The sequence below is a fragment of the Peromyscus californicus genome, unplaced genomic scaffold, assembly GCF_007827085.1.
Source record: "Peromyscus californicus insignis strain IS unplaced genomic scaffold, ASM782708v3 Scaffold_21__1_contigs__length_65335640, whole genome shotgun sequence".
Taxonomy (NCBI): Eukaryota; Metazoa; Chordata; class Mammalia; order Rodentia; family Cricetidae; genus Peromyscus; species Peromyscus californicus.
In genome coordinates this window covers 7,492,226-7,505,052 of record NW_026294514.1, presented here as the reverse complement: position 1 = coordinate 7,505,052, position 12,827 = coordinate 7,492,226, and the positions used below count along the sequence as shown (strand labels likewise).

Here is a 12,827-nt window from a genome sequence, read left to right as displayed (position 1 = left end):
AAATATGAAATATGTGCACATATGAATAAAAAGATGTGTAATGTGAATGATGGGTATCTCGGGATAGCAACACTTAGATAAACTTTATTCCTAAGTCTAGGTGTGTTTTCCATGGCGAGAGTCAACTGGAATAAATCAGAAAAGATTATTTTAATTATGGGAAACTCACAACAGAATCATAGTAAGGATAGTCACCAGCAAGGTGAATGTGGTGGGCACACCGATAATCCTATCACTGAGCAGATTACAGCAAGAGGATTAAGAGTTCAAGGCCGAGCAGGACACTGTGGTTCACAGCTTTAGTCCCAGCACTCGGGAGGCAGGTGGATCTCTGAGTTTGAGGCCAGCCTGGTCTACAGAGCAAGTTCCAGGACAGCCAGGGCTACACAGGGAAACCTTGTCTCAAACAAACAAACAAACAAACAAACAAACAAAAACAAAAAACAGAGTTCAAAGCCAGACTACATAGTGAGGCCCTGTCTCCACACTCACAACAGAAGTCACCAGAAAAATGTAATACAAAATTTGTCTAGCAATACAGAAATATTGGGATGTCTTGGACAGTGATAGAGCCATTTCTCAGCTCTTAGTGAGCATGTCTTAGGGGACCAGGGTAGCTACCAAAACTGCTCTGAGCCAGTGGCTTCTAGGGTCTTGTCTTTCAAATTTGGAGAATGAAATTCACGGACTACAGAGGGTGAGTTTTAGGGTTTTGTGGGTTTTTATAATTTTTTTGATTATTTTTTTTTTATATCCTGCCACAGTTTCCTCTCCCTCCTCTCCTCCCGGCCCCTCCCAGCAACCTCCCCTTTGTCTGCTCCCCAATCCACTCCTCCTTCGCTTCTGTTCAGGAGAGGGCAGGCCTCCCTTGGATATCAACAAAGCATGGCACATCAAGCTGCAGTGAGACTAAGTACCTCCCCGTGTATTTAGACTGAGCAAGGCAACCCAGTATGAGGAGCAGGGTCCCAAAAGCCAGTAAAAAGTCAGAGACAGCCCCTGTTCCCTGTTAGGAGTCCTACAAGAGGAGCAAGCTATACAGCTGTAGCATATATGCAGAGGGCCTCAGTCAGTCCCATGCAGGCTCCCTGGTTGTCCGTTCAGTCTCTGTGAGGCCAAGGAGCCCAGGTTAGTTGATTCTGTGAGTTTTCTTGTGGTGTCCTTGACCCCTCTGGCTTTTAGAGAGGTTTTTTTTTTTAATAGATTCATAGGCAGGGCCTTAAGAAGGATTGTAGACAGGGAGAGAGGGAGGGAAGGAGAGAAAAGAACAAATAAAGTAGAGGTCCTGGGAATGTCCACCAATGAACTCTTAGTCTGGGAGCTATTTAAGGGGCTTGTGCAGCAAGGGAGTTGAGGGATAGAAAAGGAAGCAAGCTGCTGAGTTCAGTTGTCCAAACCTAAGGCATTCAGGTGGCTCCTCTGAGTTCCAGTCAGTCCTCACAGAGCCTCTAGGCAGGGGTGCTCAGTTCTAAGCAACCACAAGAAAATGGATGCAGAACTCTCTTCTGGGGTTCTGGCCTCCAGCAAAGACATCCTCGGAACTGATGCTTTACCCTTGCCCACATTTCTGTCTCCCGCTGTCATTGCTAGGACAAGTTTCTAAATTTTATTGCCAGAAATCTCTTTTCTCATTAATAATAATAATATAATAAATTTTAGCTGAATGGCACCTTACCTTTTTCTCTCAAAATTTACCCTCCTTGTTGTTAGCCCTGGGCCTGGGCTGAAAGAAAGGGAAAGCATTCAGCCTGCAGTCTCCCAAGCTCATTCTCTCCGTGGCTTGAGGACTGAAAAGCATTGTCTCTGAGCCAAGTCCTACCTCACAACTGACATTTAACCTCCCGACTTCTCGCCATTCATCTTTGCAGCACAAAAGCTACATCGAATACACGAAGACCCTGCCACTGATCCCAGCACCAGAAATCTTTGGGATGAACGCCAATGCCGACATCACTAAGGATCAGTCGGAGACCCAGCTGCTGTTTGATAACATTCTCCTTACCCAGGTGTGTGTCATGGGGCATCCTGAGCTGGAGCCAGAGCAGATCTGTCCGCCGCCCCCACTCCCCAATTCAGCAGAGGCTCCTGACAGAACTCTGCCAAAGTGAATGAGCTCTCAAAGCAAAAGGAAAAACAAAACCCACATAATCCCTTAATTATGGACTTCAGCATAGAGAATGTGGGCATCTGGCATTTTCTTTTCATCAGTCTTGTTTGGGAACAAAAGCATCTCTCTTAGTCTCTTGCTTCTAGGAATTCCAGTTTGTTTTGCTTTTATGCCTAAGCCTCGCCCCAAATACAGCATATGTTAAATCCCTTTCATTTCTTTTAGGTGGAAGCCATCAATTTTAAATATACCTGGGAAGCAGTTTGGGGGCAGGATCTGTGTGCAATTTTACCTGTTTTATATTCTAGTCTCCTACTGATTTAACAGCAGTTGTTTATTTTATGATTTCTCTTTATTTAATATTCCAGGGCATTTCACTTAGTTTGCATAAAAAATTACTTTTACACTACTTTATTAGATAACATAATGCTTAAGTACATGATAGCAACATTACAAAATGAATTCGAACAGGTGATCGGTGGAAGGCATGCAGCCCTGTTAGTGGAAAAATGTGCCTAGTGTGGGTAGAAGGGTAAATGTAAAGTGTGGGCAGCAGTCAGTGCATTAAACAGTTGTTAATCCTGACAGTGAGAGACATTTTCTCTCTCTTCAGAGGTGAGCCACACCTGCTTGTTGGTAACTTTTAAAAGCAAATTAATCTAGATGCCAAGAGTTCCCATGGAGATTAAATAAAATTTCAATAAACTAAGAATGCACAACAGTTTGGTCAGGCAGATTTTCCAATGCTGAATTCAGGTGTCTTCTGACCTCTCAGAGCGAAACGGTGATGGTCGTGTTCCTATGGTGCTGGCCCTTGCTAGTCCTACTCTGAGAGCTTTGTATATAACATGTAGTATATAGTATATATGAGGGGCCATTGCTGATCTGTCTTATAGATAGGAAACTGAGGCACAAATGGATTAAGTAGTTTGACCAAAGTTGGGTAGTCCAGTCTCAGGACCAGACTCGAAGCCAAGCAGTCTGGCCCTCACTGGTCTTGTATTCTCCTTTGGAGTCTGTGGATGGGTCAGACCTAAGATGGCGAAAAGGCCGAGAACCAGGAGGATGTGGGGTGTGTTAGCAGAAACGAAGCCTGCCTTCTAGTTTCTGCTAGTTGCCATTTTCTAATAAGGCAATAAGGACAAAGGCTGTTTTTAAAGCCCATTTCACACACTGATGGCACAAAAACCTGTTATTAGCAGAGCACACACAAAAGTATGTGAACAAGCATGAGTAAGTTGGTCCTGAGGAACATTGACTACTTGTCACATATGATAGCCTGATGGCAGGATTATTTCAGTGGTGTTGGCTTTATTGAAACTCTCTGTTGTGTGTCACATTGCAGAACCCATAAAACAGTGTGCTCATTCCGACAGAAGGTGACTCAGAACCAAACAAATACGTTTGAATACACCAGGGTGTTGCCTCAGTATGTGATTAAACAACCTATTTCAACATCCCTGCACTCCGATTTGTGAGTGTGACTCTCATGATGGGTAGGCAGTGGCACTTGAGTCACAACTCAGAGGTAGAGACCAGAACTGCAGAGCTCTGTGAGCTAGTTAATGATGACAAGACTTTTGCACTAACGTCCTTAGCTAAAACATTCTCAGAGGAAGATGGAAGAGGCAGGTACCAGAGTCGAGAGTGTAATTTTTGCGGTGATCATGCTTAGTGGTCACACTATTTCAAGTAGGAAACTTAAAAAACCAGCATGCTGTAGGCTCTTTGAAAATGCCAAATTCTGCAAGGTCTCCTTAAAAATAGATCACACACATCTTTACTCAATAAGAGGAAGACAGTCCAACCAGATGAGGTGGTTCACACACGTAATGCTAGCATTTGGGAGGCCAAAGCAAGAGGATCTCAAATTCAAGGCCTGCTTGGGCAAGCCAGTGAGCCACGCACCCTGCCTCTTAAGTATGTGTTGTTTGGTGTGTCTGTGCGGTGTATATGGGTACCTGCGGAGGTCACAAGGTGGAGTCAGATGCCCAGTTGGAATTACAGACAGTCGTGAACCTCCCAAGCTGGTGCTGGGAACTGAACTTGAGTCCTCTGCAAGAGCCACAAGCACTCTTAACTGCCCAGCCATTTCTCCAGCTTCTCCTCTGCTTCAGAATAAATAGTAAAGCAGGGAGGGTGGGCTGGGGGCCCAGGTGGAGCTTTAGAGATGCAGTGTTTGCCTAGCACATGTAAGGCCACAGTCTCAATTGCCAACATAGAAGCGGGGGAGGGAGGAGGCTAGACCTTAGAAAGCTGTGGCTGGCCATCATGAAAGCGCTAAGGAGAGGAAGTAGCAATGAAAAGCCAAGCTAAACAATTACAAACGAGCAGCGCCCTGTAGCTCCGGATGCTTCACACAGGTCAAACTCCGCTTTCTAAAGCTTACAACAGCAACTGTGTGATTTGGGCGGGGTGAGACGGATTTCTGAGTTGCTGAAGTATTTTTCTGACGTTTTTGGTTGGGTGTAGGCCTGGGTTTTTGTGTCGTTTTTGTAGGGTTTGTGTTTCAGGAGGGTGCAGTTCTTGCTAGAAAGTAGAATGATTTTTAACCTGTTTATGCTATTTTATATGTAGGTCCGAATGCAAAGTACAACTGATTCTGTAAATGGAGTAAAAAGAAAAAAATATTTCTTTAGTCTGGTTCCAGCATTCAATGTCTTTTTTTCTTCTATTGTTTTAAATATTAGTTGTAAACTAAATACTTTAGGACTATAAAAAATAATTATTTTATGGGCACCGTTCTTAATTTCTTTTCACGAGCAGGCAATTAAAACTTGCCAACATTTAATTGTTTTATTGTCTGATTTTATAAGCTCCTCTAGTGGTGTGTGACAGGTAGGTAAAAATATAAGAAAAAACGATAGTGTTCACAGACTAGATGTTTAGTATTAATCGTAAAGAAACCAGGAACTGTAAAATAGGAAAGGACACTAAACTCAGTTTTCTTGAACTGGAAAAATGTGAGCTAATCAACTATATTCCAGTAGTTCTTATTATCCACCAGTGGACCCCTAGCAGTATATTTGTTCTCAGAGTTTTTTTTTACAAGCCTTTCCAGAAAATATGAATTCATTTACAAGATGCCGCTATAAACATACAAAGCACAAATTACATAGGATGCCCCTTCCTGGCTTCCAATGGCAATCACTAACGCCTGTCCTTTCTCCATAACTCTGAGCCTCCTTGAGGAGGAGAGCTTATTTCCTTTGCCCTACAGTCTCAGGGAGAAAGCTGTGTCTCTGCTTCTGGTAACCGGTGTGCATCAGATATTGCCAAATGGATTTTGTGGCAAGCTCTCTCTCAAGACAGTCACATTTCCTTCTCATGGGTGTTAAGATTTGTCATTGCCCAGCTGCTTGGTGGAGCCTCAGTGGGCACCAGGTGGTGGGAATGTACAAATGTTCTCTTGAGGTCCTGCATCTCCTCTGAACATAGCAGATGCTCTTCCTCCACCCGCCTCACACTCATCTTCTCTCAGAACTTCATCCCCCATGACTCTTACATTTCAACACATCTTGTGTGAAGAAGTATCCTCGAGAGAATAGATAATCCTTCTTAGAGTTAACCAACCGTCTTGACCTTTATGAGGATGCTGTAACAGTTTGGCTTCTTCAGTCCCGTTCATCAGGTGCTGGAGCGAAGTCGTCGGATGAAGTTGTAAACGAGGTTGCCGGTGACATCCTGGGCAAACTTCCAAACAACTTCGATATTGAGTCTGCAATGAGGAGGTACCCTACAACCTACACTCAGAGCATGAACACTGTCCTTGTCCAAGAGATGGGACGGTTCAATAAGCTGCTGGTGACCATACGAGAATCGTGCATTAATATTCAAAAAGCCATCAAGGTAAGGTGACCTAAGCGAAAGAATCACTAAACGTTGCACTTTCATCAGCTCAGCAAATGGTTCTTAGTCACAGGTACTGGCATCACTAGTCTTGGTCCTCAGCGTAGAAAACAAGTCCATGCTCTTGACTAGTCTATAGATTTCTGGGAGTAACAGTTAATAAAGAGATGCATAAGTACGGCGTGTGCTAGACAGCCCAGCATACTGGGAAGGTTTGTGCTGAGGAGACATTGTGCCAAGCCATAAGGAGCCGTAACAAGTAAGCATGTTAGCAATGGAGACAAGTAAAGCATGAAACAAATACATACAGAATTTTTAAAGATTTAGTTTATTTGCACTTGTGTGTGTGTATGTGCTCACATGTGCGTGTAAGCGAGTGAGAGTGTGTGTGTGTGTGTGTGTGTGTGTGTGTGCGTGTGTGTGTGTGCGTGCAGGTGCCCATGAAGGCCGGAAGTGGGTGTAGAGTCCCTTGAAGCTGGAGTTATAGATGTTTGTGAGCGACCCTGTGTGGATGATGGAATCCCAGCTCCTGTTCTCTGCTCCAGCAGTAAGCACTCTTCACCACAAAGCCATCTCTCCAGGCCCGTATATAATTTTTAAATGATAAATTCTTTAGAAAAACAAAAACAGGATAAGTCAACAGAGGTATGAGTGAAGAGTTGAGACAGGCTGGGGCTGACCCTTCTGAGGACAGAGGCCTAAATGATATCAAAGAGGAATGTAGGGACTATTAAGAGAAGAACATTCAGGCAGGTGACTGTAACAGTAAGAGCCAACAGCAGGATCAGTATGGCCTGGACAAGAAGCACCAGGAACAGGCTGGCGGGACAAGAATGGGATGAGCATGGTGTGTGTGGCAGGGGGTGAGGGGAATGACCGGGTCCATGATGGCCTTGTCTGCCTCGGCTAGGATCCCGAGTTTTATTTTGCAGTACAGAGGCATTAGGGGTTTTCAGGCAATAGTGGTATTTCATATATTTTGAAGCTGACCCCTGCGGCCGCCAGGAACAGTTGTAGGGAAACAGTGACAGAACCCCGGTGAGGTATCGGAGCCGAGTGTGGCTGCAGCATTGAGGTGAAGAGAAATGGCTGGCTCTGTGCCATTAGGATAACTGAAAGTTTTGAGAGGGGTGAGCAAGTGTAAGGTCTAGGAAAGGAGCGGGTTTGCGGGAGAAAGGCAAGAAAAATGATCAGGCTGTTTCTGAAGTGCTTCCTAGAGTCTGTGAAGAGATGGCTGTTAAATGAACGCATGGGAGTCCAAGAGGGAGTCAGGGTGGGTATAGCTTTCAGTCTGTATATTCTGTGTTGATTGTAGTCAGAAATAGAATTTATAAATTACCTCGGGCATTTGGTAGCCCTGATGAGCACAGGTTATTTTGGAGTAAATTTCTCCCGTTCACTGCCCCCTACAGCAGCGATAAACGTGTTTATGGTTTCCTTTCCTGTGGTCATCTCCAACTGCTCTCTAAATATTTCCTTAATGTGGCAAAACTCAACTTTGAAAATCATACGGTAGTATTTTCAAAATTCAAATACTAGATAAAATAAATGGCTTGTCAGAATTTATGGGATGCAGTTAACAGAATACCCAAGGAAAATTATGGTATTTCGCTTAGCTTTTTTAAATCATCGAATGAGATCAATTAAAAAATAAGTAAATGATTTCTCCTAAGAAACAAGGAAAAGGTTGTCATATAAGTTCAATACCAAGAGAAAGGAATTAAAAATCTAAAGCTGAAGAGGAGAAGAGGGAGAAGGGAAGGGGAAGAATGGGGATGGTGGTATTGAACAAGCCATTCCCGAAATGACATGTTTCGAAATGACATGCTGAGGTACGGATCACGGAGTCTAATGATGGTCCACTGCATTATCCAAATTCACATGCTGTACCTAGAAGCATTTGCCATGTGAAAATACACAGCACCGTTCAATACAATAAATGGATATCATCAGAGTGTATTCTCTGATCATAGTATAATCAGGTTAGACGTAAGATAACAAAAAGCTAACATGCAATTTCCATATATTTATAAGTTCAGTACAACACTTAACAATGTACTGCCTAGAGGAAAAAACTAATGAAAAAATTAAACATGAAGAGCACAACAGTTGGTTACACAATACCAATTGTCAGCCCTGGAAACATACATACAAGTAACATTATACAGATTGAGCAGGTTGTACTTAGGAACGTATATGCATATAAATATAAATATATACTTGTAACAACAAATAATGAAAAAAGAAAGAGGCTATGGATTTGAAAGAGCAAGGATGGAGGGTAGAAAGGGAAGGGAGAGTAATATTATGTGATTAATTAATCTCAAAAATTAAAAAACAAATCTGGAAAAAATGTAACTTCCATTAAATCATGAACTAACAACATCAGCATGTTAAAAATGGGGGGACACATTTCATACACACACAACACACACACACGTGTACATACACACACGTACATACACACACACACACACACACACACACACACACACACACACACACACACATACATATTGTGGTTTGAAAGAAAATGGCCTGCAAGGGGAGTGGCACTATTAGCAGATGTGACCTTGTCAGCAGTCGAGGATATCTAATCTAAAATATTCCAAACTCCCAAGATCTACAACTGCAGATGTGACCCTACACATGGAGAATTACATATTTGGTCTCGTAGTCAAAATGTAGGTACACTTAAAATATTATGTAAAATACTTCTAGACTATTGCAAAATATATATATTGAATATAGATAAAATTTTGTTCAGACTTGGGTCTCACCCTTAACATCTTCTTAGATATGTGCAAAAAAAATACCAATATTTAAATAATTTCTTAAATATGAGATATTTAAGAGTTTTAGGTAAGGAAATCTTTACTTGTAATGGATAAGTAGGAAATCACAATATGTACTATAGTCCGAGGTCTGTATCATGAATAATTTATCCCAATAAGTTACCAGGATAGGTTATCAAAATGACTCAAGAAACACTCATCTATAGCCTTCTTTGTGTTAAAAAACTGATTGCTGAGCTGCAAACCTGCTCTTTCCTATTGGAAGCCTCCTCTGGCATGTAATAGATAGTGTTCAGTGGTCTGCTTTTAGCTGGGAACGTGACATTTTGCAGAGGACACCATATGGATGCTGATGATGGTTGACTGTGGTCCTCACTACAGTGTGATCATGGCTGGGTTATTTGGCAAGAAGCATCAGCACCATTAGGTGTTTCTCCCTGACCTGGCTCTTCCTGTTTCTTTCCTGAAAGATCAAAACTAGCTTCTGAAATTGTGGGAACTAAAAGAGAAAAGAGGCCTGGAAGCCTCAGCTTCCAAAGAGCGTTCATTTAACTTTTGGTCTCAGTGTGATAGATAATTGACCTCATCTGAACACAACATCCCCTATTTCAGGTGTGTTAGCAGATTTTTCATTCCGTATTTGTTGGCATTTCCAGGTTACACTCAAGGATGATGGTGTGGCATGTGGGGAAGAGACCTAAGAATTTGTTCTGTAAACTGGGTTTCAAATCCCTTTTACCTTAGCACAGCCATCCTGGCTGACTTCCAGAAGCTTCTTGAGTGGCTGTGGACAGACACAGTGGTACAGCCCTCGTTCGGCATATGTGAAACTTCAGGTTTGAGTTAAAGTACCGTGAAACCCGAATGCTAGGTCAGCTGCGAGCTTTTGCTTTCTAGACCCCAGAAGTGTGTCCTCATGCTCCTCTCTGTTTGCCCTTTGTGAGCTTATGCCTTTAAGACCTAGAACCTTTCACTGCTGTGTAAGTGGAGTTTCAAAGGGGTAAGTGAAACTGTGTGTGTTTAATCCAGCCAGCTTACTCCAAAATCTTCAGGTTAGTTCAGTGTAAACAAAAACAAAACAGAAATGACAAGATCAACTAAGCAATAAATAAATAAGCAAACAAATAAATAAATGAATGAATGAATGAATAAATAAAGTTTATTGGTAACAACAACAAAAGACTTGTTCTTCCAAGTTGATTCTTGCTAAATCCTCTGAGGAAGGAGTTTTGAAGAGCCTCAGAGCTTCAGCATCCATGCCTGGGGGTATTCATAACAGAACAAGGGCAACTGGACTCACAGCTGAATTTCAGACTGCTTTGACTGTTCAGAGTGCTTCATAGACGCTTCCTAGTTTATATCCACCACTGTGACTTTAAGAAGGTAGGCTAGGAAGCCTATACTAATTTGCCTTTAACCAGCAGGTGAATTAAATAAAAGGTAGACAATGATTCAGTAGCTACCAAATAGCCATGTATTAGTTAAGATTTTCAACTAAAATTTGGTTAGAGAAACCATCACTCCTTTCCTAAGGAAGGTTTGAAATATTCTGTGCCTTCCTCACAAATCCAAAGAAACGTTCATTAACAAAGACAGCGTGAAGAAAGCTTTAAAAGAGGCTCCTTATGATGACCAGTGCTAACTTCACTGAGGTCTGTTGTGTTTCAGGGACTTGTTGTGATGTCTACAGAGCTAGAAGAAGTGGTCAGCAGCATTCTGAATGTCAAAATTCCAGGAATGTGGATGGGTAAATCCTACCCCAGCCTTAAGCCGCTCGGCAGCTATGTGAATGACTTCCTGGCAAGACTAAAATTCCTGCAGGTGAGTTCATCCATACTAATGCTGCTGCTGTCCAGTCTCTTCTCTTCCTTACCTTCATCAGGACGCTGAGTGAGTGAAGAACGGCTCTCTACAGTCCTGCATATTCCAAACACAAATGACCTCTACTCAGGAATGTATATGCGTGTGTGTGTGTGTGTGTGTGTGTGTGTGTGTGTGTGTGTGTGTGTGTGTGTGTGTGTGTGTGTATGTTTAAATATATTCTGCATCTTAAGTAGGACATTATGTGAAGTCTGACACTCAGGCAAATGACAGCCTTTGGAGAGAGAAACATTGGCATGTTGAGTTGCCGTGATAGAGTCCTATAACAAAGCATCTTAGGAAGCCAACAAGCTTGTAAAGAGGTGAACTGTTTCTTCATTGCCCAGGAACTTTCCAGCTCTGCCATCCCCATCCATGACAGCAGTGACCTCAGTGGTTACTTTTCCTGAGTGTGTTGTGTGGGTAGAATCCTGGCTCCTAGCTATTGGCCAGTTGCTGTTTCACTATACATCAGAAAAAAAAAAGAAAAAGGAAAAGCATAGATACAGTGTATATGACAGGAAACTATGGGAAAATTGGGCATGAGGACTGACACATTAAATCCCAGCACTTGGGTTCCTGAGGCAGGAGGGTCATCCACAAATTCAAGGCCAGCCTATGCTACTATCTGGGCTACATAAAGAATTCCAGGCAAGGTACAGTCTCTAAACAAAACAAAAACATTGAGAAATAAAATGAGCAACTTCCCTTTCATAGTATAGTCCGTCTGATGTACCAGAGTCAGATAATAAGGACCAAGATGGCCCCTGAAAGCGGAGGTTGAACTGTGGGCTCTTCTAGAGTTAAGGAGTGGACTCATTTCTTCAGAGAGGCTCCTATAGTTTGCTGTTCAGTCACTTATTATTCAACAGTTCATCATCAAAACCTATGAAATAAGTACAGAATTAAGGTGTCATTATATTTCTAAACACCATAAGCATTCATCACCCTACTTGTTTGTGTTCTTTTCTGGTACTGTGTAGCTTGAATCCTAATTGGTCTTAATAATAAAAACCCGCAGTCAGATATCAGGGTGAAAGCAGAAGGATCAGAGAAGCAGAGCAGCGGCCACTAGACAGACTTCTTACCTCTAGAAATCCTCAGACTGAAAGGGGCTGAGCTACTGTCTTCTCCCACCTAATATTCCTCTCTCGGCCCAGCCATATTGCTTCCTGTCTCCACCTCCCTAGTGCTGGGATTAAAGGCATGAGATCCCAAGTACTGGGATCAAAGATGTATGCGACCACTGCCTGGCCTCTATGGCTAACTAGTGGCTTAGCTCCACAATCTGATCTTCAGGCAAGCTTTACTTGTTAGATCACAAACAAAACAGCACCACAGCACTGTGTTTTAGTGTGTTGGATTTCATGGTATGTAAAGTAGGAAGAAAAACATCGAAAAGAATATGCTACCATATAGTAATAACTAGTTAATTAGAAAAGAGATGAAAATATTACCATATGACTAGACTTTATGGAAATCTGTTCATCTGTGTAACATGATATGCTTTGTAACAGTGAGTCTGAGTTCATAATGGTGTGTAGGTCTTTGGGTGAAACCACTGGACATGTATAAAACAAACACCTACATCTGCTTTCATTCACTGAATTCCCAAGCTAGTATGATGGAGATGATGTTGAGTCAGATTTTGAAATCTTGAGAGTGTGCCTTGCTATTCATTGAATCCCATTTGCTTGTTTGCCTGAAAGGTAATATGCATGTTTGGAGATGCGTTTCATTGATATTGTATTGGAAATCTGTATGACTCTGTTGCTGTATCACTTTTGTCTGGATCTACCATAGCAATGGTATGAAGTTGGCCCTCCACCCATCTTCTGGCTTTCTGGCTTCTTCTTCACGCAAGCTTTCCTAACTGGTGCACAGCAGAACTATGCCAGAAAATTCACGATTCCAATCGATCTTCTTGGGTTTGACTACGAAGTGATGGATGACAAAGAATATAAAAACGCTCCTGAGGATGGTAAGTGTAGTAGCAAGAGGAACCGGCTCATTGTCTGTGCAATGGACAAAGGCATAACACTTTTGCTTATCTTCTAGCTGTCAAAAAGCAATCATGTACATAATACTCTGAAACAATTCATCAAGCAAACAGAGAAGAAATGAATTGAGTAGATAAATCTGGATAAAAGATACATTCCCCCTATACTATATTTTCCTCCCAAACTGAGAAAATTAGAAACCATGTGTAGTTAAAG

General features: G+C 42.2%; 1 protein-coding gene across 1 annotated transcript in view; it reads left to right on the top strand.

The window, feature by feature from the left end:
• Positions 1-12,827, top strand: part of Dnah7 (dynein axonemal heavy chain 7) — a 260,952-nt gene that overhangs the window by 226,586 nt on the left and 21,539 nt on the right. Inside the window, exons 60-63 of the mRNA XM_052749441.1 lie at positions 1,869-2,006; positions 5,726-5,956; positions 10,420-10,572; positions 12,415-12,592. Coding sequence (XP_052605401.1) covers positions 1,869-2,006; positions 5,726-5,956; positions 10,420-10,572; positions 12,415-12,592 — 700 coding nt within the window. The remainder of the gene's footprint in view (positions 1-1,868; positions 2,007-5,725; positions 5,957-10,419; positions 10,573-12,414; positions 12,593-12,827) is intronic.